Source organism: Crocuta crocuta, unplaced genomic scaffold (assembly GCF_008692635.1).
Source record: "Crocuta crocuta isolate KB4526 unplaced genomic scaffold, BGI_CrCroc_1.0 scaffold73, whole genome shotgun sequence".
Classification (NCBI taxonomy): domain Eukaryota; kingdom Metazoa; phylum Chordata; class Mammalia; order Carnivora; family Hyaenidae; genus Crocuta; species Crocuta crocuta.
The window spans coordinates 6711284-6738444 of record NW_027529443.1 but is presented as its reverse complement, the minus strand read 5'-3'; the positions used below and the strand labels follow the sequence as shown (position 1 = coordinate 6738444).

Below are 27161 nucleotides of genomic sequence, written 5' to 3'. Positions count from 1 at the left end.
AGCCTCTCGCCAAGTTCTCTGCGGAAGGCAGCTGTGGCGCCAGCTGCCAGGGAGACTCGGAGCCGTGTGGCGAGTGCCGGCAGGCCCCTTGCCTGGAGCTCCTTCCCACCCATCAAATCTGGGTCCACACAGGGCCTTCGATCCCACCTTGCTGAAGGCCTGAAGTCCAACGTGATGGGTCAAAGTGTGCCCTGGCTTTGTAAAGTTCTGGAAAATTTAGGTTGATTCCTGAAATTCGGCGAAAAATTTGAAATGACTTTTTCCTCTTTACCCAGTCAGGACTGAAGTCACTGTGTACCATCTAATTTGATTTCTACTTGAAAATGACCTGTGTATGTTTTGTTTCAGTGTTAAAATATAGTTTGTGCGTGCAGTGACTATAAATTAAGTAATTTTATTTTGAACAGCTTGTATTTAAAAACGTAATTTTTAAAAATGTTTATTTATTTTGAGAGAGGGAAAAGGGAGGGACAGAGAGAGAGACAGACAGACTACCAAGCAGGCTCCAGACCATTTTTAAAGAAAGAAGTGGCAAAACCTACTGGCAATCTGTGGGGGGAGTAAATGATAAAAGAACAGCCACATGGGTCTGTACTTGGGGAACCATGAACAGAGTTAAGGAAGTTGAGAAGGTGAATTTGTCAGCAAAATCTTGTGCCTTACTGGCTTTCTCATGGCCCATGGTTTTGTTAGTAAGCCTCAAAATGGAAGTCCAACTACATTGTAAAATGTCAGAACAAGAGCTACTGAGACCAGGGCTTTCCCGGAGAATCCAATACAATGGTCACTGGAAATATAAAGGTTCTGCCCTTCCACCACCATCACAGATACTAGATTGAACAGTGAGTATATTCAAATCTTTACCTTAACCAACCCAACAAAACTGAGTAAGCTCTCTCTTTGGACACTTTGATGATTCTAGAGATACTGAGATTTTAAAAGAGAGAGGGAGAGAGAGATCCTCCTGCCTAGAGTTTAGTCTTTAAGAAAAAGCATAAATAGATATAAAAGATACCAAAGTTTCATATCCCATAACACGGGAAAAAAGCAGTGTGTGTTAGGAAGAAATTCATTCACTCCTTTTTTCAGAATATTGAACACATACTCTATGCCAAACACTGCTAAACACTGAACACCTAGTAAAGAACTCCACAGAAGAAGTGTCCCTTTCCTGGTTTTATATTTTAGTAACAAAGATAATAAACAAACAAGATACAGATTGATAAATGCCATAAGAGAAATAAAGTGATAAGAGAGAGTAAGAGTTGGCCAGTCTTGGAAATCTAATACACTCAAGTTCATAGGGGTAAATAGTTCCTACTAAGTAGTTTATACAGTTAACTAGAATTATAACTCAAGCCCATGGAATCACTGGAAATTTTCCAGTTTCTCTTTACTGCATATCCAGTTAATTTCCTGCAACATTTGGAAAGATGACATTTCTTTTGATGCTGCCATTCCTAAGAATACATCAGATTTTTTTGTACAGGTTTTGTAAGAAAGATATCCAGAAGCGTGAATATAAAAAACAGGGTTTGGTTGGGGGAGTTTTTTTTTAAGCAGGAGGATTATTATTCAATGAGCTGTGTGCTAGATAGATATTTTTCTACTCTTAGAGATGGGGAATGGGAGGCATTGACCTTTGTAGCTATTTTTTTAAGTTCTATTCTTTTTAGTTGTTATCTCTGCATGGAATAATGTGTGTGTGAAAGAGTAATATAAAAATAGGAGTATAGCATTTCTGATATTTGATTCCAGTAAACATTTTGTTGGGCATTCTACATTTCTCCTCTTTAGTCTTTACCAGTGGTGAATTGCTTCTTCAAATAGAATAATGGCAGTGGTGTTTAAGCAGATTACATTTCTTCTTAGGGAGAATTTTGCTTTAAAAATAAATATACTTAGGGGTGCCTGTCTGGCTCAGTTAACACCCAACTCTTGATTTCTGTCAGTTAAACGTCTAACTCTTGATTTTGGCTCAGGCCATGATCTCACGGTTTGTGGGATCAAGTTATGCTTAGGGCTCTGCACTGACAGCGTGAAGCCTGCTTGAGATATTCTCTCTCTCTCTCTCTCTCTCTCTCTCTCTTTCTCTCTCTCTCTCCCCCCCCCGTTCTGCCTCTCCCTGTCCCATACCCTGCTCACATGCTCACTTTCTCTCTCTCTTAAAATAAATTTAAAAACTTAAAAAGTAGAGTATACTCATCTAAAAAATAAGGGGGGACTTAATACCTGATGAGTAAATATGTTATAGTAACTGATACTTTCTATTTCAGGATCACAGATTCAAAACGAGCATTTGGATCATCAGAAAATCAAACACACACTAGAGTTAGGGAGCTGTTAGTATGTTCTTTAGAAAGGTGGGTGATTGGCATATATATTTGTAAGTCCAGAAACCCACTTTGGTTAAAGGTTAGAAAAGGAAGTAAGAATACCACTAATAAGAGTAAGTCAAGGCAAACATTTGATCAGATGTGACCGGCATATGGGTTTCAGGAAGACACAAATACTGAATAATGCAGTACTCACACAGACATAAATACTGATAATGCAAACCAAAAAGAAGTCTGATGAGACAGGATCCAGCTTCCACAGGAATTGGAATAGGTGGGCAAAATGTGCTGGAGAACAGACACAACATACTAACCTCAGAAAGTTTGATAATTAACAGTCTTTTGCCAAAATAGTTTCCAAATACTTCCCCTTTGGTCATCAGAAAGCTTAGGGGGGGGTGCGGGGGGCAGGGGCCTGGGTGGCTCCATTGGTGGAGTATCTGACTTTGGCCTAGGTCATGATCTTGCCATTCCCAAGTTCGAGCCCCATGTCAGGCTCTGTGCTGACAGACTGGAGCCTACTTTGGATTCTGTGTCTCCCTCTCTCTCTCTGTCCCTCCCCTACTCATGTCTCTCTGTCTCTCAAAAATAAATAGACATTTAAAAAAAATTTTGTTTATGAGCACTGAGTGTTATGTGGAAACTAATTTGACAATAAACTATTAAAAAAAAAAATTTTTGTTTAAGAAAGCACCTTAGGGGGAATAGCTGATTGAAGTGTGGAGTGACTAAACAAGAAAGACAGCTTTTGATAAGAAGATACTGACACTTTTGAGTACATGGAGCATTAGGGATTAAGGAGTGAGGGAGGAAGGGATAACAAAACCTTGATGTGACATTAAACACTATGTTCTTGTGTCTTTCATTTTGTTTCAGAAGCAACAGTGGATTCTTCTAATCAGGGAATTTATACTAGAATTGCTGTTTACTGTCATTCTCTTGGTATTTTGAAATTCTGGTTCTATAAAGCATATGGATGCTTTCACAGTTGCAAATCAGTCCCTCCAGAGTCCGCCTTCTTATTTCCTTAATACCAGTGTCTAAAGAAACTGGGAACTGGTTTATATAATTTCCAAAAATGAAGTACTGAAAAATCTAACTAAAATGACACAACAGATTTTATTAAATATTAAAAGAAACTATTAACAATTATATTCTATATGGCAGTTCGTTTCTTTAAGTAATTTTCAGTTTACTTTATACTTGGCCCTCATAATTTTAAGCAACCCAAGAGAGAATTAGTTACCTCATGAGTAAAAAAAAAAAAAAAAAAGACAAATTAGGATGTGACCCATAAAATGAGGAATTTTAATTAAATTGTTGGTGCAGATCCTTACTTAGATTTTACATCTTCTTGTCTATGGTCGTGGGGCCAACAATGGATGATGCTTAACTGTAGACGACAGTTGAAATTCTCCAAATGAAAGTTGACTCTGCAAGTGAGGAGTTTTACAGAAAATCAGGAAACTGAAGTTTTGCCATCTGTGGCAAACAAAAGGAAAAGCACAACAGTGGCTTAACAAATTTGTCTCTGTAAAGTTGTCTGATACGTCTCATTCCCACAGATAGAGTATCAGATATTATTGCCTTTATGTTGAAAGCTTACTTCTTGGATTTTCTCCCTTCATAGTTCATTTCCTCAGAGGAAATTTTTAAATACATTAAATATTATAAGGACTCTGTGTGATGGCTGCTGTTGTATTTGACCAGGACTTTGAACATAATAATGATTCCTTACCACTTAAGGTGAACACTTAATTTAAAATGTCCCCAGGGTTATAATAAGAATTTAATTATCAGATCTAGAATTGCTCATTGGAATTTAACTGCTTCATTAATCAACATATTTACTCTCACAGTATCTCCGCCAAGACCAGAATTGACAAGTTTTGGTTGATCTAGTTAAGAACCCACATGATCTTTGGTAGTTTAGGTCTGGGAACCAGTATTTTTTCTGAGGAGGAACTGCTTTGAATTTTTCTGAAATTTTGTGATTACTGGGTAAGTGAGTGAACATGGCACCAAAGATTTAGCAGGGGGATCTTCTGTGGATTTCATGAAGCACTAGACAAATGGTTAGAGGATGTGAAATTAATGGCTGTCTAGGTCAGCTATTGAAAAATCTTCAAAGCTCCTGAGCAGTTACTGTCAACTTATCAAGGAGGATGTGTTTGGTACTTCATCTGCCTAAATGGAGGTCTAGCAGAAACAGCTACCTTCTCAAGATTCCAAAGTCCTCATTCTTTTCTTCTCATAGTCTGGTTTACAATAACAGATTCAGTGGCTTGAAATCATTTCATTCATTCCCCATACTGGTGGAGTATCTGCTATGTTCCAGGCGACACAGTAGGTATTCAGGGATGAATGCCCTTATTCAGTGATGAACAAAACAAGCTTATCTCGTGGCTGTCCTTCTAGTGGAGAGGGAAGTGGATACACAATTAAGCTATTATCAGTATTAACTCTAGTAACTAATATTAGCAATTGTGATGACTAATTATTTTGTGTGTTAATAATTAAGGTGCTATGAACAGGAAGAAACAATTATGCTGTGAGGAAGACTATCAAAAAATGACTCTGGAAAGGTGGCATTTAAACTGAGAGGTAAAGGGTAAGAAGATACCAGCCAGCTAGCAGAGGTCAAGTTCAGGAGTACCTTCCAGCTGGAGAGAGTATCACTTGTTCAGCCCCTGAGGCTGGAAAAAAGATTGATGTGATTAGATCATCTGACATCTAGAGGTGAAGCAAAGGGAATGTTGGAAAGGTATGCAAAAGCATTGTAGGCCTTGATAAGAGTTTACATTTTATTCCAAGTACAATCAAAAGTCATTAGAAGAGATTTACCAGAAGAGCACTTCTTTTTAACACCAAGCATATAATACCTACAACAAACACTTAATGGGAATTTGTTAGTTGTGCCAAATTTAATTCGGTAGTCTCATGTTAGACTATCGGTTGGTCCTTAGTACTATCTGAGAGGAGATTTAATACAGTGGCAGGGATAAGAGCCAAATTTTGTAGAATTAATAATAAATATAAAAATAAAAAAGTAAATGTAGTCATTTTACTCTACTTAACTAGCTTTTGATAAAAGGTATATGTGGGGCACCTGGGTGGCTCAGTTAAGCCTCCGACTTCAGCTCAGGTCATGATCTCACAGTTCGTGGGTTCGAGCCCTGTGTCAGGCTCTGTGCTGACAGCCAGCTCAGAGTCTAGAGCCTGCTTCAGATTCTGTGTCTCTGTCTCTCTCTGCCCCTCCCCTACTCCAACTCTCTCTCTCTCCTTCTCAGATTCTGTGTCTCTNGTTAGACTATCGGTTGGTCCTTAGTACTATCTGAGAGGAGATTTAATACAGTGGCAGGGATAAGAGCCAAATTTTGTAGAATTAAATAATAGATAAATATAAAAATAAAAAAGTAAATGTAGTCATTTTACTCTACTTAACTAGCTTTTGATAAAAGGTATATGTGGGGCACCTGGGTGGCTCAGTTAAGCCTCCGACTTCAGCTCAGGTCATGATCTCACAGTTCGTGGGTTCGAGCCCTGTGTCAGGCTCTGTGCTGACAGCCAGCTCAGAGTCTAGAGCCTGCTTCAGATTCTGTGTCTCTGTCTCTCTCTGCCCCTCCCCTACTCCAACTCTCTCTCTCTCCCTCTCAGATTCTGTGTCTCTCTCTCTGCCCCTCCCCTGCTCCAACTCTCTCTCTCTCTCTCAAAAATAAATAANTTTGTTAGTTGTGCCAAATTTAATTCGGTAGTCTCATGTTAGACTATCGGTTGGTCCTTAGTACTATCTGAGAGGAGATTTAANCACCCGGGGGGCTTTTCTTTAAAATGAAGATTCCTAGATCCCAAACCCTGTAGATTCTGATTCAATCAGAGTGATGGAGAATCCAGGAATCTGCATTTGAGCTAGTATTCCACCTAATCCTAATGCGTATTTGGCTGTGGGGCAAAAATAGGATAGGCTTCCCAGGGATTCACAAATTAAGGCTTGCAATTTTAATACCTACAAAGTCATTTTTTTTTCCTACTGCCCAGCCCCCCTCAGTGCCCACAGCCCACAGGTCAGGAAGCTGGGCAGTGGTTCGGGGCTGCGCTTCCTCTGGCATGGCTCCACTCCGAGAGGCCCATGGACATGGGCCCGCCATCAATCACCGTGCACAAAGTAATTTTTATTCTTGGGAATTAATACCAGGTGACAACATATCTTCAGTCATGCCACCACTCAAATAAGACTTCTATTAAAGCCATAATGAATAGATGATAAACAATTTTCCTTTCTTTCCCAAACTTATACCAGTGTCAAAGCCTCCTTGCTACTTGAGTCAAAATAATTTCAAAGAGGACAGATCAGGCTGCCTTGCTTGAAGAATTTCAGATTTTTTGATATCATGAGCTCTAAACTGGACATCATAAGAATGGAGCACTGGCATCTAGGCTGACTCCAGAATATTCTTTTTAGGTAGGGTGTGAATCCTGAGGTTCCTTCCTTTCTTGTCTTTGCAATCTTATGAAACAAGTGATCTCTCTTGGGTACTCTCCTTCATATCTGACATCAACCAAGAAAGTGCATAGCAAACTTACTCAGATGCCACATACAAGTAAGAGAAAAGTGAAGCGCAGAGTTTTTAAGACAAAAGGAATGTGTATTTCTGTTTAATAAAATGCACAGATCCAAGAGAAGCGGGAGAATAAAACATTAACTAGAGGAGCTTTGATTTCAGATCCTGACCACTAAAGTGAGGTGTCAAAAATAACCATGAGCTTGGCCCCTGCACAGGGATGATATACAAATTAGTAAAGCATTCCATATTTTAAAAATTTTTACATAACCATGCCCAATTATGATTGGTAGCTACTGTAAACATTTATGAGTCATAGTTTTCTCCATTAAGGAGATTAAAATCAAAGAAGGGTTAAAATCAAAGAAAGCTAAAATGTTGATTCTGGTTGAAACTGGGCAGTAGGTAAATGGGAGTTCATTATACTGTCCCTTTAACTTCTGTTTGTCTGAAAATGTCAATAATGTTTTTTCTTTTAATCTAGTTAAGGAAGATAAAACATGAATGAACAATCAATTACAATACAAGGCAGTCAAATTCCAAGAAGGGAGAAAAAATTCCAGGCTATAGTGCTATTTGCCTGGGTAGAAATCTGACAGGAACAGGGAAGGAAATGCCAACAATCAAAATTAGGGATTAGGAGGAGCCATGATTAATGCCTATGGCTCTAACACGGCAAGATGATGTTCCCAAGTACAAGATCATACCACTTTCCTGGATATGTGGTATCCTCCTTCCTTATGATGTTTCTCCCCACCCACCCAACTCCAGCTCGAGGCAGGAAGTTAGGTTCCATGGAGTCAAATTTGACTCTACATTAAGAAAACTAACAAAACTTTTCAGCAATATACTCCTCTGGTCTTCCATGTCTATTCTCTTCTTGTCTGTTCCTTTCCTCTCCAGGGCTTGCAATGTCTCCTACACAGAAACAATTTCAAGGACCTAATTTTCTTCTGCAATAAAATTCTGAGTTGTGGCAGAAATCTGACATGAGCTAGTAAGGCAACCTGGAGAAATTTCAAGGTTTTCTGTCACATACACCCTTGTTTTTATGCTAGTCTGGGCCATGGGCATTATAAAAGAGGAAAAGAGGTTTTAAAAATACATTTAAAAAGCAACACTAAGTAAGGAGATGTAAGCAATCTGGAAACTCATCTAAAGAATGCTCTTCTTCCCTCCCTTTTTTCTCCTTTATTTCTTATACTCTTGGTCACTCACTTTCTCCTTCTGTGTCTTCCATCCTTAACTCTTTTACTACTTCCCTCCATTTTGGGGGCTTACTCCTCCAAGCATTAATTATTCAAAAGATATAGGGAGTGACAACGCAAAGGGAGAATTGGGGCTCATGGATCCAGCCTCCTCTAGCACTATAATTACATAATTAGCTGTACAACTGGTTGGGAGCTGAAGAAAAGCATGAGGTGGAAAACATACAATACCTACCAACCACACATGTTAACAATGGCATCCCATCTAAACTACACACACACCCTTCCTCCTCTTATAAGCAAGTCACTGAATTACATAGGACACTGATATGATGTGGAAGTGGTAGATCTGTCCACAAGATGGCAGTCCTACTTTGTAGTGTATAACAAAAGGAAATTTGCAGTGGTACAAAATACGAATGAACTTAGAATTATATTATTTATGTAGGTGATAGCATGAATTAAATTTCAGTTCCCACCACATATGAACAGAATTTTTTATTTAGGTCACAGTTACATTTTGAGGTGTAGGTGGTGTTACATCCAAAGAATAAGGGAACATTCTAAATAGGGGTAAGTGTGTGTGTGTGTGTGTGTGTGTGTGTGTGTGTGTATTCCACCTAACCTGAACTGTTGGATGAAGTTCCAATGACTGGACTCTCACGAGTGCAGCTGATTTGGGGTTAATTCTTTTTTTCTTTTTTTAATATTTTTATTTATTCCTAGGAGAGAGAGAGACAGCATGAGCAGGGGAGGGTCAGAGAGAGAGGGAGTCACAGACTCTGAAACAGGCTCCAGGCTCTGAGGTGGCAGTCAGCCCAGAGCCCGACGCGGGGCTCGAACCCACGAACCGCGAGATTAGGACCTAAGCAAAAGTCGGACGCTTAACCCACTAAGCCACCCAGGCGCCCCAATTTGGGGTTAATTCTTAAAAAGCACTGGAAATAGAGGTTTATATTCCATGTTAATGAATTTGAACTTTATTCTGAAAAACATGGGGAATCATTGAAAAATTTTAAGCAGGTGGGTGACTCTATCAGAGCAATGTTTCCCCAACTTCACTCCTTGGTATAGTACCTTCATTGTTTTTGCCATAACTATTACCAGTAGTTAATTTACTCACTGTTGTTTAGGCCTACTTTTACACTTTTACAATGTATTTAAGGAGGAAACTCATTACCAGCATTACCTGATATAACAAATATCCAAAAATAAATGTACAACTATTGAAATGGAAGTGTTCATTTATAAACTTAAAATTATCTCATGCACTGCTAGTGTTAAGTCTCCCACACTTTGGGCTACTCTCCTATGTGGTATGGACTGTTAGGGGTACCTACTGAAGACACAGATAGTGGGTGGGGTCTTAGATTTCACCTGAAATCCTGTTAGACAGCTGTAGGCATGAAGCCAGTTAGCTAGAGACTAAAGAGTTAGATATAAGTTCGTCTATGCCTTGTAAATGTCTATAGCACCACCAACCCTTCTGAAATTTCAATGTGCATATGAATCTTGTGAAATGCAGATTCTGATTCAGTGTGCAGATTCTGCATCTCTAACTCTAAATGGTGTTAATGCTGTTTTTCCCCAACCGTGCTACGGCAGCACAGTACGAGACTGTAATTTCCTGAAGGGCAGGGGACCATGGTTCAGTCTTTAGCATTGCCATGGAAGGTGACTTCATGGTTAATACTCACTGAAGAAGGGTGAACTTTCTTCCCCTGGACAATCAGAGGACTCCCAGTATGCAGGTTTCAGCTCAGAAGTACCCCCAAGACACACCCCTGATATTCAAAACATTTTAATTTTTCTCATACGAAAATTAGAGTTAAGTTTTTGTTTTCTACTTAGCCCCAGGCTAGAATATAAATTTCATGAAAGCAGAGACCTCAAATGTGACGACTGACTCAGTTTCAAAACTCAGCCCATTTGTATCTCCCGCCTGTTCTGGGAGTTAGAGCAGCGAGTTCATTGGACAAGACGTCTATTCCCAAAGAGCTAATGATCTAGTGAGGACTTTACCAAGCAAAGGACAGTCACGTCCGCCTTCGAAGCCGGTTTCTGAAAAAAAGCAGATAGGAAAAACTCTCCTTAAACTCCTGCTGAGAAGGAGGTGAAACGGCGCAAGCGGAAGTAAACCCAGGCACCGCGGGTGAAATCCCGGGAAGGGGGCTCCCTCATTGGACAATCCGGATCGGGAAAATCCAAAGTGGCGGGGGGGGGATTGTGATGGGATGTGGTAGACGTAGTCAGAGCAGGATTACAGAGTGTAATATCCGGGCCAGGACTAGAATCCAAAAAGTGGTAACATAAGTCATCTTCTGAATATTTACTTACAAAGTTATGCGTCTGCCTATCCTGCGTCTTGGAGTAATTGGACTGGCCCAACCTCCTCCAGGGAGCAGTAGAGCGCTGCCCGCATAGAGAGTCCTCTTCACGTAGAAGGCGTGGGAAAGAGTGTCGCGGGGGAAGCTGGGAAACTCCGTCGTCGGCCACCATCTTGCTTTCCTTTAAGCTGGCTGTGACCGTGAATTAGAGCAATCTTGAGCCATGAAGCTGCTAAGCAGAGCTGGGTTTTTTTCGGTGAGCACAGCCGGCGGGCTTGGGAAAAGGTTGGGGACCAGTTTGTCAGCATGTCAGGTGATACGGACCGGAGGTACTTGGTTTGGAGTTCCGAGGCCTTGGGCTTCCGTCTGCCCTTCAACCCGAACTCTGCGGGCCAAGTGGGCTGCAAGCTGGGTGGGTCAGGCATTGGAGGTACAGCTCGTGCTACGAGCAGAAGAGACCTAGCGCCGGAAGACCTGAAGAGGATAGGGAAAGGGCTTGAGACTGGAGGTGAAGTGACTCGGTGGAGAGACCTCTGAAGGTCACTGCTGCGCTTGGCGTGCCGGGGGAGACAGCGAGTCCTGGGGGGCTGGAGGCCGGCGAGGACCTAGCCGTCCACCCTTGCCCTGTCAGCTTCGGCCTCTGCTTCTTAGTATATCACGGAGCATCAGTTTCCCCAACGGTTAAGTTGGGCTTATGAGTAAAATGTTAAAGAGGAAATGAGCAAATTGCCATACAGTGCTTACTACTGCGCCTGGAACTTATTATGGTGCCCTGGCAGTATAACGTGTTTTTCTTGATGTTAGAGAATTCTATGAGGGGCTCTTGGTCAGCCCTCCGGGGCTGTTTAAGACTCCTCTTTCAAGCCCAGGCAAAACAGAGCTCAAATGTCAGCTCTGCTATCACTGTGGAACGGTGGTTATCATCGGGGGAAGTGAGGAAATTTTAAAAACCTCAGGTGGGCCAGGTTTGCCGCCAGGAAATAGTTGGCAATATCTGCATACATTTTTGGTTGTAATAACCTGTGGGGAACGCACCTGGCATCTAGAGTCTAGAGGTGCAGCAAAATATCCTGCAGTGCGCAAACACACACCTCCCCACAACAAAAAATTAGCCCAAGATGACCATAGAATATGGGTTACTAGGTAACCTAGTAATCTGCTAGAGTGGTGCAAAATAACAGGGAATGGAGTTTCCCTCTCCCTAATGTTTAAATAGATATACTGTGGATTATATAAACCGCTGTAATTTAGACTGTAATATAGCCTAAATTACCCTTCCTGGCACACCTAGGCAAACCAATAATTAACAGCTCAGAGAGCAGCCTAGTTAAACTAGCAAAAGACCCTCAAATCTCCTCCATTTCATCCATCCCCATTTTCCAGTAGATAAAAGAACTCAAAGGTAGCAGAGTTGGAGAGGACCAATGTAAACAAATGGCAGTAAACTTTAAAGCAATTAATGTTCCTAGTTATGTCACTTATTTTACAGAAGAATAAATATGTATATACTTGGTTATTAACATAATCTAGTAATGGTATGACAATTATGAGGATAATTCTTTGCACCTGATTTGAGTGGGACCGATTATAGGCAGTACATAATCAACAAAGCTGTTTCTTTAGGGGAAAAAGCCTAAATCTCCCTTAGCAGTGGAACTATAGATTATTCATACTTGAACAGCTATGCTCACGTATCTTAGATTACTTTTTTATTTTTTTTATTTATTTTTTTAAAATTTCTAGGAGAGAGAGACAGCGTGAGCAGGGGAGGGTCAGAGAGAGAGGGAGACACAGACTCTGAAATAGGCTCCAGGCTCTGAGCTGGCAGCACAGAGCCCGATGCGGGGCTCGAACCCACGAACTGCGAGATCATGACCTAAGCGAAAGTTGGACGCTTAACTGACTAAGCCACCCAGGCGCCCCTTAGATTACTTTTTTAGAAGATCAAAAGCCAGAATCACAAGTAGAGTTAACCATACCACACCTAGCAAATGAAATTGAAAACTAGGAACCATCTTAGTACAGCGCTGATGTTGAATATATAACAAATGGCCCTTCAGGACATCACAGAGGAGGGGCATTGCAGCCTCTGATTGGAGTCCTCTGGAAACTCCAGCAATATGTTCATTTGATTTTGGGATACCATCTCTGCTGATAACTTTAGGAACCTTTGGATGAATTTTATAGCATTGTGTATCGTTTGCCCCAAAAACAATGTTATGCATTTTGGACCCATTATCCAGCATTTAAGAGGACCCTTTTACCTTTCCAGTGGCTGCATATAATAAACTGAGAATCTGCAGTAGCTGAAGCTATTGTTAATCCCAGGATGATCCAAAGTTTATATTAGGCAAAGAAATAAAACCCTTGATTGTGTGGTCCTACTGTAGCACACAAAACAGGGAAGATACTTTGGAAAAGATTGGGGTCTTGGAGGAATTTTCCTTGCTATACTCTCTTTTTAAAAGGTTACTAAAATGATTATGGAGGGGCGCCTGGGTGGCTTAGTCGGTTAAGCGTCCGACTTTCGCTTAGGTCATGATCTGGCGGTTCGTGGGTGGTTCGAGCCCCGCGTCGGGCTCTGTGCTGACTGCCAGCTCGGAGCCTGGAGCCTGTTTCAGAGTCTGTGACTCCCTCTCTCTCTGACCCTCCCCTGCTCACTCTGTCTCTCTCTCTCTCTCTCTCTCTCTCTCTCCTAGAAATAAATAAAACATTTTTAAAAAAAACTAAAATGATTATGGAGATGATGGAAAGTAATTTCCTTTGGGAAGAAGGCTAAAATGAGATTCTCTGGGGAGATCAGGAAAACAGTAATGCTAAAATCTATAAAAGGGTATGGATGTGGCAGTCCCACACCTTTTCAAAAAATTCCAAAGGATTAGAGGCCATGAAGAACCACCTAAAGCTTTAATAGGATGGTTGTAAGGAAAAAGATGGCTAAAAGGGAAAAGAAAATACAGCATTTCTTTACATTTTAAAAAATGAGCATGGGAGTGCCTGGTTAGCTCAGTCGATTAAGCATCCAGCTTCAGCTCAGGTCGTGATCTCACAGCTTGTGGATTCGAGCCCCACATCAGGCTCTGTGCTGACAGCTCAGAACCTCGAGCCTGCTTCGGATTCTGTGTCTCCCTCTCCCTCTGCCCCTCCCCTGCTTACTTTCTGTCTCTCTCAAAAATAAATAAACATTTAAAAAATTATTTTAAAAAATAAGCATGTAGGATTAGGTATTCCTTCAGGCTCTACACAAAGAGATTTAAGAGAGGTTGAGTAATTCTAAGTTAATCAGCCAAATCCATCCATGAAGTTATTTTATCACTAGACACCCGTTCCTTGGGCACACCAGAAAACAAGACACTGTTCTTGAGAGAAAATGTGTGTAACCTGTCCTTTTTGTGTTTAGAGGTTTTATTCCCTGAAAGTTGCTCCCAAAGTGAAGACCACGGCTGCCCCTGCAGGAGTGCCTCCACTTCCTCAGGACCTTGAGGTTAGTCCCACTGAGTTGCTCACTGGAACCCATACATGCCTTACTGTCTTTGGTAATATAAAAACATTGATCACATCTCACTTTATTTTAAATACAGTTTACCAAGTTACCAAATGGCTTAGTGATTGCTTCTTTGGAAAACTATGCTCCTGCATCAAGAATTGGTTTGTTTATTAAAGCAGGCAGTAGACATGAGGACTCCAACAACTTAGGAACCTCTCATTTGCTTCGTCTTGCATCCAGTTTGGTAAGCATCTTGACTCTCTCACTTTGTTCAGATATGCTATGGTATCATGGTCCAACAGAAAAGAAAAACTATCGTGGGGGTACCCTGGCTCGGTTGATTAAGCATCCAACTCTTGATCTCAGTTCAAGCCTTTATCTCAGCGTTGTAAGTTCAAGGCCCCTGTTGGGCTCTATGCTGGGTGTGAAGCCTACTTAAAAAAAATATAATAATAAGTAAACAAACAGAAAAGAAAAGAAACACTATAGGGTACTTTTGTCAAACTTTAAAAGGATCTGCTATTTAGGTAAAGTTGTTTTTAAATCTAATGACTATTAGACATTAGACTGTGATATAGTGTGATGTTTGGCAAACTTAGTGGTAAAAAATTACTAAAAACAGTTCTTTCTTTTTCCAGACTACAAAAGGAGCTTCATCTTTCAAGATAACCCGTGGAATTGAAGCAGTTGGTGGTAAATTAAGGTAGTTAAAAATAAGTAGTAGAAAGTGATGAGAACACCAGGAAATACTCGATTGTAAGAGAACTTTTCTCTGTTATCAAGATGATTAAGGATTTGTGAAGGCACAAGAAGAAAGCTAATCAATTTGACATCAAAATGTCAGACATCTTTATGACTTAAAGTAAAAATTCAAGTAACTGGCAGTAAATATTTGCAACGTACATAACATGGAAAGGATTATTTGGAAAAATAAAGAACTACAAATTAGGAGAAGACAAGCAAAATAGGAAATGGATGGACAAAGGATAGAAACAGTCTATTCCCAGAGTAGGAAGCCAGAAACACTGATCTTTACTTATAATCGACAGTGTGATGCCATTACCTATCAGATTTATAAATGGTGTTAGCACTGTTAAGAGGGAGAATGTCTTCTACAGTTAGTAGAATAAACTGATACTTGTGAATCAATCAATAAAAGAAATAAGTATTTATGGAAGAATCAAGGAATATCTAGTAAAACTGAAAATGAACATATCTTACAGCCTATGTTTTTAATCCACATACACAAAGACTGGAAACAATCTAAATGCCATCTTCAGGGAAATGGATAAATAAAGTATCATCTAGTGATGTGATGGGAAAGGTACACAGCAGTTAAGGAATGAACCAGATTATTCTCTCGTTAAGTGTTTTGTGGACAAACAAAAGATATTTTTAAGGTATCATTTTAAAAACAATACATAGTACTTGTCATTATGTTTGTCTCTAGAGTGGGAAAGAGGGAGTGAGAGAGTTAGCCAGAGAAGGTACAGAGATCTTCAACTTTAATTGCCCTTTTTTTAAAAAGTTATGGTGGAGCATACATAAAATTTACTGCTTTTGGTGTACAGGTCTTTGGCATGAAGTGGCTTTAGGAAACCATCACTACTGTCCATCTCCAGGATGTTTTTTTGTTCCCCAACTGAAACTCTCACTATTAAACCCTAAACCTCCTGTCTTTGGCCACCCCTTAACAGAGACCATTCTATGCTGTTGTTTGGAGTTCTCTAGGGTCCTCCTGAAAGTGGAATCGTAATACTTGTTTGTTTTTTCAAGACTGACTTATTTCACATAGTGTAATGTCTTCAAGGTGCGTCCATGTGTAACATGTCAGGATTTCCTTCCTCTAAAGACTTTTAAAGATATTTTAAGCTTTAGTTGACGAATATATATACTTTTACACTTTAAAGTAAGTATTCCAAAGGAATTCGTTGATTTAACAAAGATGTAAGGAAAGCTTATTGTTCTGATTTAGGTAATTCACTGTAATTTATTTCTGATTCAGTGTGACTTCAACCAGGGAAAACATGGCCTACACTGTGGAATGCTTGCGGGATGATGTGTAAGTACCTGCATGTGCTGAGGACATGTGCTTTTAAAGAAATCCTAAGCTGCTCAGTTCTTGTCTTTTTTAATGTGGCATCATGACCTCTGATTTTGGTTTTGGGTTACTATTCACAAACTGTAGAACACTGTGCTTACCACAACCCCTAAAATTTAATATAGAGAACATTACATTTATTTAGAATGGACATTGGTTATAAATTTTTGACTTGAACTCTTATCTTGATGTCTTCTGTAGTGATATTCTAATGGAGTTCCTGCTCAATGTCACCACAGCACCAGAATTTCGCCGTTGGGAAGTAGCTGCCCTTCATTCTCAGCTAAGGATTGACAAAGCCGTGGCTTTTCAGAATCCACAGGCTCGTAAGTACATTTTCAGACCATATTCAGTTGTTTCTAAGATACTAGAAGTTTTTTATCTCAGTTTGAGAGATCAGTTTGAAGAGGGAAAAAATTGCTATTGAAAATTTTTTTGCTTGAGTTTAAAAATGCCTTTTCCAAAAATTGGTCTAGTTTCTTAACTATATTCTTTTGCTTCTAAACATTTATATTTTTATTATTTTTCATCTTTGATAGTATGTAAATTAATTATAGAATCCCTGTTTTAGAATTTAGAATTCAGTGTTTTTTTCAATAGTTTGCTTTCACCAAACCCAGCAACTATTCATGGTTGCTGGTGCTGCTATTATTGTTTAGCCAACTCACCTTTACTAGATCTTTCCAAAGCAAGCAATTTTTTCTTTTAAATAAGAACTTTTTTGGTGTTCATATTTTGTGTTTATATAATGTTTTAACTATAGAATCTCCACAAGTATGACTAGCAAAACAAATTTGTAAACAAGCAGTGCTGACTCTTGGAAGTCTATGATTTCCGGCAGGAGTAGAAGCGTGCAGGTGGACCACTCCGGTCTCTGCAGGTGACCAGCCGCAGGGGCTCAGCATGGGACAGGCTTCACTCAGAATGCGGGCCTGTCAGTGTCTGGAATGTAGTGAGAGCTTGGTTTACTAATATTAGGTCGGTGATACTTTGTTTTACAAAGGAGTATGATCTTCATTATTCTGGACCTCCACCAAAGAAATAGATGGCACGTAAGTCATCTTTTCTACAGTTTTCTATCTATTTCTTCCCTGCTATTAGCAGTGAGGTTCCAGCCTTCATCCTTTCCCCCTGAACAGTTATTGCCATCTCCTGGCTGGTGTCTGCCCCCAGATCTACGTGTTCAGTCCATCTCCCATATTGCCATCACAGTGATCCTTCTGACATGAAAGCCCTTTAAAGGCTTCTCAGTATCTGTGGCATAAAAGTTCAAACTCTTCAACTTAGCATGTGATAACTTTGTTCATCTGGCCCCTGTCTCCCTCCATCCCCTCTTGTTCTACCTTCTCCCCTCCCAACTGCAATTCCCCTTTGAATCTGTTAGCCTACTTGATGCTCTTATCTCTTTTCTCTGCCTGGAATGCCACTCCCTATTCATCCTGGGAAACACCTACTCCTTCTAGTACTTCTGGATTCCCACCGCCCTTCCCTTGTGTCCCTGCTGCTTTTTTCATCTGCTGCTGATACCGTACTCCTCATGCTTTCACAGTTTTTCCTGTCAACATTTTGAGGGCAGGCATTGTGTCTTACTCATCTCTGTATTTCCAGCACCTAACAGAGCGCCTGGCATAAAGAAATTGCCCAAATAATGAGCAGCTGAAAGGAACATGCCTCAGTCACAGGCACTGACTGAAGCAGGAAAGCAGGAGCAGTGCCAGTCACCAGTCAGGATTGCAGTTTGACCTCCGAGAGCTAGTAGGATGATTTACAACACGGGCACTTTCATACCTCTTCTTAACCTGACAACTCCTGATTACTTAGAGAACCTCAGAGTAAAATTCAGATAAATGATTTCTCCAAGATCACATGGCATATTGGTTGCAGAGCTGTAACTCGATTCAGACTTGCTAAAACCCAGACCCTTATAGTTTCCAGATGATACCAGATAGATGAGAGAAACAATCGGGTGGACCCTGTGACGTAGAAGCTGTTGTCACATAATTTCTTATTTTTCTCAGCACACTCAGCTGGCAGAATTTTAAATTTCAGTTCCTGATCTTGACACTTGAATGCCATAAGGTGACCAAAACTGTATAGTATCATTGCTTTCCAGGTTCTGAAAATGTTGTCTTTATTTGAATTGTATTTCCGCAAGTGCTTCTTTACTTACTTTACAGATGTCATTGAAAATTTGCATGCTGCAGCTTACCGAAATGCGTTGGCTAATTCCCTGTATTGTCCTGATTATAGGATTGGAAAAGTGACACCGGATGAGGTACTGATAAAACACATTACCTTTGAAAATGTGCTTCTTTCGAGGTGACTCCACATGGTGGGTGGCATAAGGCACCCTCAGTAGGCCTGGCCCCCCACCGTGTGCTCCCCTGTCTGCTCCTTGCCACTAGATGGAGCTGCAGGTGCGCGTGAGTCTGTCCTGAGGAGGGGTATTTATTTACTGATTTACTGTGTTAGACATAAAAACAAAGAAATTTGTTGCACATAACTTTTTTTTTTTTTAACTTAAAACGAACAATGATAGGGACACCTGCAGCCCAGTCAGTTAAGTGTCTGACTTCAGCAGAGGTCATGATCTCATGGTTCGTGGCAGTGACAGGCTGCCTGGGATTCTCACTCTCTCTGTCTCTCTCTCCCTCTTTCAAAATAAATAAATAAACTTTAAAAATGATAAAATAAATAAATAAACTTTAAAAATGATAAAATAAATAAATAAGTAAATAAATAAAATGTGCTCTTTTCACTGCCATTTCAGGTTGGTTTGTTTTTCTTTTCATCTTCAAATTCTAAAAATTCACCTGGTTTTTTCTTTCCATCAGCTTGGCTTTTTAACTAAAATTCTATCTAAACGATTTTTACAGCTTTTAACTTAAAGTTTTGAAACACAAAAGAGACCTGCTCATTTCAGAAAATCCAGAACAAGCAAAAAAGAAAACATTTCACATACTTTTTAAAAAACTTTTATTTATTTTTGAGAGACAGAGCATAAGTGGAGGAAGGGCAGAGAGGGGGAGACATAGAATCCGAAACAGGCTCCAGGCTCTGAGCTGGCTGTCAGCACAGAGCCCAACGTGGGGCTTGAACTCACGAACCGCGAGATCATGACCTGAGCCGAAGTCGGACGTTTAACCGACTGAGCCTCCCAGGCACCCCTTAACATCTCACATACTTAAAGTCACTGAGTGTTAATGCCTAGGTATATTTTCCTCTAGACCTTTCTCTATTTATATTTGTCTTTTTAAAGCAATATTTAGAAGTGCCTGGGTGGCTCAGTCAGTTAAGTGTCCGACTTCGGCTCAGGTCATGATCTCGCGGTTCGTGAGTTCAAGCCCCACGTTGGGCTCTGTGCTGACAGCCAGCTCAGAGCCTGGAGCCTGTTTCAGATTCTGTATCTCCCTCTCTCTCTGACCCTCCCCTGCTCATGCTGTGTCTCTCTCTCGCTCTCTCTCAGAAATAAATAAAACATTTTAAAAAAATGTGAAACTGAAACCTTGAATGTCAAACCCTCAAGTGTAGAAGATATGCATATATAATCTTAATTTCCTACTCCTTCCACCCCCCCCCAAGTATTTTTTATCAGAAGACATTTAGAGAAAAATTGAGGGGAAAAGAAAGAGAAGAATTGGGAACTATTAATACTTGCAAAGTATATATAACTCAGAAATTAAGGTTTTATTCTTTCATTTCTGGTTAACCACTAGAGCAAACTGAATTGTATATTCTGTCCCTTTACTCGTTTATTTCCTGGTGAGAAAACCATCTACTTATCACTCAACAGTTTAATGCCTGTCATTCATATGGTACTTTTTAAAAAAAATTATAACTCATGTCTTCAGCTTAAATACTAAACATTTTTGTAAGACTTGCTGTCAGTGAGATTTGAAATTTTTCAGAAATCACATTCACCCATGTGAAAATATGTTACTGAGGTAACTAAAAGAATATATATAGTAAAACATCCACAAGGATATCGACTGTAGCATTGCTTATAATTATGAAAAATTAGACACAAGTTATATCCAACTTTCAGGGACTAAATAACTCATCAGATATGTGTAGAATGGACTGTTATTCAGTCATTCAAAAATATTGATATGGAAAAATTCCATGGCATATTATCAAGTGAAGAAAAGGCAATTTATGAATAGTATATACCATAGGGTCCCAATTGTTAGANGTCGGACGCTTAACCGACTAAGCCACCCAGGCGCCCCAATTATTAGCATTTTTAATTGTATCCGTAGTCTAAAGGAAATTCTAAAGAAATTGGTGCTATTTGAACAATGGCACTATTCAGTAGAGAAAAAAAAAAAGTAAGACTTTCCAGGGTGATTCCAGAGATGTAAGCACCATTGACTTTAGGGCATAAATTGTAGTAACTTGATTCAGTCTCATTATCTTAGCCTAGTGATTCTTAACATTATGACCCATTCCCAGTGAAGTTTTTTAAGTCAGTTTCTTATACCCAGAATTTTTAATATCACAGATACGCTATGTGTTTATATACGTATATATGTGTATTTGTATTCTATATATAAAAGGAGTAAGATGTTTTTCTTGCCCCCAAGAGCCAATTTTCAGTCCCTTGGGAGCAGTAGTGCTCCTTTTAAGAATGTTTTAGCCCTATGTTTGTATGTTAGGTCTAAAGTAATAGTATAAACCAGTGATTCTCAAATCTCAATGATCTCAGATCACCTGGGTGGTTCACTGGATGGGCAGTTGGTTGGTTGGTTTTAAATCAAGGTTCTCTGATTCCACACTGAATCTAGTATATCAGTGTGTAGAGTGCACCTAGGAATGGGGTGGAGGTTGGAAACAGTGACAGTGTTTTTGTTTTTTAACCTTCCCAGGTAATTCTGTTATCATCCTGATATAGACCGTAATCTGACAAGGAACCCTTCGAAGATGGATGCAAGGCATATAGTGATAGAACTGTTAGCCCTACAGTAGAATGTTAGTGGTGCTTTATTACTGTCTGCAAAGAGACAAAAGAGATCTGATGCACCTCTCCTAAAATCACCTTATAATAAAAATCATAAACTCAGTCTCATTTTCTTCAAGTTCAAGCCAGTGTGTGCTCTTATTTTTTCGGACCTTTTTCAATTCCTTTTTTTCAGTACAGCTTTACTGATATATAATTCATGTATTATATAGTTCATCTACTTAAAGTGCACAATTCAGTAGTTTTCATTATATTCACAGCAATGTAACTATCGTCACATTAAGTTCTAGTTCTTTTCAGCAATAGTTCTAAAAATTAAATCTGTATAATTCAGAACTAGGTAGTCTGGTTCACTACAGCAGCCTTTAAACCTGAGTTTTTATTTTCTATTGAGCTGTCGTTTTAGTTTTTACAGTTTTTTATACCAATATAACCTCATAAATGTTTTTAACTTCCTCAGTTACATAACTATGTGCAGAACCATTTTACAAGTGCAAGAATGGCTTTGATCGGACTTGGTAAGTTGGGAATTGCTTGCAGGTCAGTTTGTTTCTTTAAGAATAGTAATTATCTGAGCATGATTGAATGAAATTTGAAAACTCAGTCCTCTGTTTATGTCAGACAGGCATTAGGTGATAGAATTTTAATTGTGAGATGGTTTTGTTTTGTTTTGTTTTGTTTTAGAAAGCAGAATCCAACATTCATGTAAAAAATCACAGTATTTGAAAAATCTGTGACAAAGAGCAAATTTCTCTGACCAAAGAACTCATAACTTTTTTTGTTTTTGTTTTAAAGAAGTGTAATATAATTAAAAATAGGCATGGGGCACCTGGGTGGCTCATTTGGTTAAGTGTCCAACTTGAGCTTGGGTCATGATCTCATGGTTCATGCGTTTGAGCCCCACATCAGGCTCTGTGCTGACAGCTCAGAGCCTGCAGCCTGCTTCGGATTCTGTGTCTCCCTTTTCTCTCTGCCCTTCCCCTGCTCGCGTTCTGTCTCTCTCTTTCTCTCAAGAATAAACAGTAAAAATAAAAATTTTTAAAAAAAGGCAACGGGCGGGGCGCCTGGGTGTCTTAGTCGGTTAAGCGTCCGACTCTCGCTTAGGTCATGATCTCGCGGTTCGTGGGTTCGAGCCCCGCGTCGGGCTCTCTGCTGACTGCCAGCTCAGAGCCTGGAGCCTATTTCAGAGTCTGTGTCTCCCTCTCTCTCTCCTAGAAATAAATAAAAAATATTAAAAAAAAAAAAAAAAAAGGCAACGGGCACGAACAAACAAGTCATGGTGAAAATGTTTGTATGTATGTGTATATGGCCAATTATTATAAAAAGTAGCATCACTAATAGTTATAAACTCTAACCCATGACATTGGCAAAAATTAAAAGATTAGCACCACCCAGTATTAACCAGGGTATGGAGAAATAGGCACCCTCAAATACTTTTGGTGGAAGCATAAACTGGTACGTTTTTGGAGGGCTCTTTAAATATATGCTAAACATTGGCAGCTTTAGACCCACCAGTTTTATTTTTAAGCTTTTATCACACAGAGATGGTCAAGTTTACAAAATAGTTGCATAAAGATATTATTTGCAATATCGGGTTTTTTGGTTCCTTTATTTTGTAAATAACAGTTTAATGAGGTATCATTTACATATCATAAAATCCACCTTTTTAAAGCATATGATTCAATGGGTTTTATTATATTCAGAGAGTACTATAACTTACTACTACATAATTTCAGAACATGGTCATCATCCCCAGAAGAGACCCTATATTATTAGCAGTTACTCCCCTGTTGTACCACCTCATCCAGATTGACTTGTTGGACACTTCAGATAAATGGAATCATATGATAGGTAGCCTTTTGTAGCTGCCTTCTTTCACTTAACATAGTATTTTCAAAGTTCAGCCCTATTGCAGCATATACCAGTGTTCCATTCATTCCCTTTTCTGGCTAAGAGATATTCACTATCACTTTATGTTCATCTTTTCATCACTGGGGTATTTAAGTTGTTTTCACCTTTTGGTTATTATAAATACAAACATCCATGTTTAAGTTTTTGTTAGAATTCTTATTTTTAATTCTTTGGGGTATATTAGAAGTGAAATTGCCAAGACATATGCTAAGTGTTTAACCATTTGAGGAACTGCCAGACTGTTTTTCGAAGGCAGTTAAACCATTTTAATATTCCCACCAACAGGTGCACAAGTGTTCCAATATCTCTCCTTCTTCATCAACACTTTTTATTATCTGTCTTTTTGATTATGGCCATCTTAGTGTGTGTGAAGTGGTATCTCATTGTAGTTTTGATTTGCATTTCCCTAATGACTAAGCACATTGAACATCTTTTTTTTTTTTTTTTGGTGTGCTTTTTGGCCATTTGTATATCTTCTTTAGAGAAATGTATATTCAGGTCCTTTGTCCATTTTTTAGTTGAGCTCCTAGGTTTTTTATTGTTGAGTTGTAAAGTTTTGTAATATATTCTGGATACTAAATCCTTATCAGATACATGATTTGCAGCATTTTTCCCCATTCTCTGGGTTCATTTCACTCTCTTGAAAGTGTTCTTTGATGCACAATGCAGTATTGTTTTAATAGCCAACTATTAGAAACATGCTAATGTCCATCAAGAAGGTATTGATTAAATAAATGGTGGTACCTCCATAAAATAGAATTCTTTATAACCATTAAATGTTTCCTGTAGACCGCTTACTTAGATCTAAATTATAGAAGACAAATTAGAAACAATATGAATAGCAAAACACCATTTAAAAAAAGAAAATAAGGATAATATTAATGCATGTGTAGAAAAAAAGTTCTATAGGAGTATATAGTAAACTACAACTGGAATCTCCGGGACGGTAGCATTTTGGCGGGTACTCTTATTTTCTTTACTGTTGATTTATGTCATAAACTTGAATTGAACAAATGTATTATTTTTAAAACAGATGTTTTGCAATTGTGTTTTAGAAATTACATTTCTAGCTTGGCTTTGTTTCTATTGAAATAGGTGTGAGTCATCCTGTTCTAAAGCAAGTTGCTGAACAGTTTCTCAATATGAGGGGTGGGCTCGGTGTACCTGGTACAAAGGCCAGATATCGTGGAGGTAAGTAAGCATTCTGTTCTATTAGGACTAATTTATCAGAAGGATGCTCCCCATCAGAATAGCATATTGGTGTGGGATAGGCCTGTTTCTTACCACCAGACTCCGTGTGAAGGGAATAGATTGCTTGGGTGTTGTGTATTAAATGTGTGTGTTTCTGTCTGTCTGTCTTTTGGGGAGAGCAGAATGACATGCTGAGAGCACTAGTCCAGAGAAAAGTTTAATTTCATTGAGTTAATACCATGTCGTAAAGAGTACAGAAGAATAAAACACGTGGTAACCAAGCCCCTTTTTTCCTCACTCTCTTCTTACATGGTACCAGGTGAAATCCGAGAGCAGAACGGAGACAGCCTCGTCCATGCTGCTCTTGTGGCAGAAAGTGCTACAATAGGAAGTGCAGAAGCAAATGCATTTAGTGTTCTGCAGTATGTCCTTGGTGCTGGACCACACGTCAAGAGGGGCAGCAATGCTACCAGCTCTCTATACCAGGCTGTTGCCAAGGGAGTTCACCAGCCATTTGATGTGAGTCTGAATAGTCAGTATCTCTCTTTTTGTTTTTAAAGTTTCACTGTGTATGATGTAGTCCTGTTAATCTGCTCTTATGATTTAAGGTGAACACAAAGAAAATCTTTGTAAAGTTGAAGAGATAGCCAGCCTTGAGTTTAGTTCCTTAAAGGATCTAATTGAAAACTTAACTGTCTTTTCAATTGTATTCTAATGTACAAAGAAGTGAATGCTTAAAAAGTCAGAAATTCACCCTTCAGTTCCCATAGAATTTTTTAATGTTTATTTTTTTCTTTCATAGTTTATTTTCAAGTTGGTTTCCATATAACACCCAGTGCTCATTCCCACAAGTGCCCTCCTCCATGCCTGTCACCCCCGTTCCCCTTTCCCCTACCCCCATCAGCCCTCAGTTCTCAGATTTCAAGAGTCTCTCCTAGNTTCTCCCTGCACCATCTGTTAAAGAGGCTTGTCTTTTTTCCACTGGATATTCTTTCCTGCTTTGTCAAAGATTAGTTGTGTGCTTCTTGGATTCCAATGTCTGTTTCCTTCCCCAGATTGGGGAAGTTCTCTGCTATAATTTGTTCAAGAACTCCTTCAGTGCCTTTCCCTCTCTTCCTTTTCTATAATTCCTATGATACAGATATTGTTCTGTTTGATTTTATCGCTCAGCTCGCAAACTCTCTTTTCGTGTTCCTGGATCAGTTTATCTCTTTTTCTCGGCTTCCTGTTTTTCTATAATTGTGTCTTCTAGTTCACCTATTCTCCTCTCTGCCTCTTCAGTCCATGCATTGGATGCTTCCATTTTATTGTGCACCTCATTTATAGCATTTTTTAATTTATCACAACTATGTTTAAGCTCCATAGTCTCTGTAGCAATAGCTTCTCTGATGTCTTCTATGCCTTTTTCAATCCCAGCAGTTAATTTTATGACTGTTAATTCAAAATTCTTCTTAGTTATATTGCTTGTATCTGTTTTGAGCAGTCCTTTAGCTGTCATTTCTTCCTGGAATTTCTTTAGAGGGGAGTTCTTTCGTTTCGTCATTTTGGCTAGCTTTCTATCTCTTGTTGGTTTTAAAAGCTTGTTATGTGCTCTGCACGTGCGAGTACTGCTATGTTAAAGAAGGCTCATTTGACTGTCCAGGGCGTGTCTGTTCATGAAGTTTTCTTTGAATGGTGTCTCTTGGTCTCTCTTATTGAGACTGGTTATTTCATTTCCCTACTCGTAGTGGTATTTGTGACTCTCCACCATGTGTACTTTGGCTTGTGTCTTGAGGTAGCCTCATCAAGTTTCTGCTGCTTGTGGGAGGAAATGGGGCTGCTCCGGGGAGACACCTACTCTTCCCAGTTCCTCACCCAGCTCCAGTCTATTTCTTTTTGAGAGACAGACAGAGTGCAAGTGGGGGAGGGACAGAGAGAGGGAGACACAATCCGCAGCAGGCTCCTGGCTATGAGCTATTAGCACAGAGCCCAACACAGGGCTCGAACTCATGAACTCTGAAATCATAACCTGAGCTGAAGTCAGATGCTTAACCGATTCAACCACTCAGGTGCTCCCTTCAGTTCCCATTAAATGAAGTTTTAGATATTAAACATTTTTCTAGATTCTAATTATGTTTTTTTCTAGATTTTCTTCTCTCCCTTGTATTCTTGTGGCTACTTTTTGAATTTCATTGCTCTTCATGTTTTCTAACCAAAGGTACAACATATACACTAAGAAACTATGGACTGACCCCTCCAAGTTGAGATTAGCTTAAAATAGAAAAATTATGACATTTAATTTTAACAAAACATCATTTACCTCTAAAACATCTTTTATGACCATGAGGAAAGTGCTAAAGCTTTCAAAATAATGATATTTCAAATCAAGAGAATGTAAAATGTCAGCCAACAAACTGTTATGTAATGAGTGTACATTGTTTGCCCAGTGCAGTACCCCACCAGTCTTCAATGATAAGCCTTTAAAAGGCAAGAAATGTACTGAATTATAGGACTAAATATTGGTCATAATTTTACAGTAGTACATGGTACAAGTAGATAGTCTTTGTCCATTTGACACTTAAGAGTGGAATTAAAATTAACCTTCTCTTTTCATTCCTCTGTTTAATACTGTCACCACAAAATGAACCAACCATTAAGAATCCAGGAGTAGGAAAGAGTTTTATTGGAGCTCCAAGTTAGGACAGCTGCTCGGGAAATATGCTCTTCACAGGGAGGAAAGTGCTCTGGAAAAAGAACAGTTTTTACACGGGTATATACTTTTTACATCCTGCAGAAGCTCAGAAGATTGTAGATTATCATTTAAGCAGGAATCACAAGTTTTACCATAAAGGAATGCAGGGAGTATGAGCACTAAATTGATATCTCATGGACAACATGGTTTTCCTTTAGGCTACTCATTCACAAAGCAGATGTACAGTGCATGTGTGGTGGGCCATAAATCAGGCTTTCAGTTTGAGCAAAGTTTATGGTGTGTAGTCTTGTTTACTTAGAAATCTAAAGTGATTTCCCTGTATATCGGGCCTTCACAGAGTTTTTGTCTCTTAAATGATAGTTTTCAAACTTTTTTTTTTATCCCATATA

The 27161-nt window shown here is 39.3% G+C and overlaps 2 protein-coding genes and 1 non-coding gene across 3 annotated transcripts in view; 2 read left to right on the top strand and 1 right to left on the bottom strand.

Annotated features, from left to right (window-relative positions):
* LOC144228656 (phospholipid-transporting ATPase ABCA3-like) overlaps positions 1–2705 on the top strand; it is a 120151-nt gene extending 117446 nt beyond the window's left edge. Inside the window, exon 26 of the mRNA XM_077760563.1 lies at positions 2277–2705. The gene's annotated coding sequence lies outside the window, so the exon portion shown is untranslated. The remainder of the gene's footprint in view (positions 1–2276) is intronic.
* Positions 2706–6364: 3659 nt separating this feature from the next.
* LOC144228664 (small nucleolar RNA SNORA42/SNORA80 family) lies at positions 6365–6496 on the bottom strand. Its single transcript, XR_013334243.1, has one exon. It is a non-coding gene; the product is annotated as a small nucleolar RNA SNORA42/SNORA80 family (small nucleolar RNA).
* Positions 6497–10570: 4074 nt separating this feature from the next.
* The window catches only part of UQCRC2 (ubiquinol-cytochrome c reductase core protein 2), a 26958-nt gene continuing 10367 nt past the window's right edge, over positions 10571–27161 (top strand). The window contains exons 1-10 of the mRNA XM_077760518.1: positions 10571–10689; positions 13834–13917; positions 14015–14164; positions 14559–14623; positions 15926–15982; positions 16223–16347; positions 18199–18296; positions 21439–21496; positions 23985–24080; positions 24400–24599. Coding sequence (XP_077616644.1) covers positions 10657–10689; positions 13834–13917; positions 14015–14164; positions 14559–14623; positions 15926–15982; positions 16223–16347; positions 18199–18296; positions 21439–21496; positions 23985–24080; positions 24400–24599 — 966 coding nt within the window. The 5' untranslated portion in view covers positions 10571–10656. The remainder of the gene's footprint in view (positions 10690–13833; positions 13918–14014; positions 14165–14558; positions 14624–15925; positions 15983–16222; positions 16348–18198; positions 18297–21438; positions 21497–23984; positions 24081–24399; positions 24600–27161) is intronic.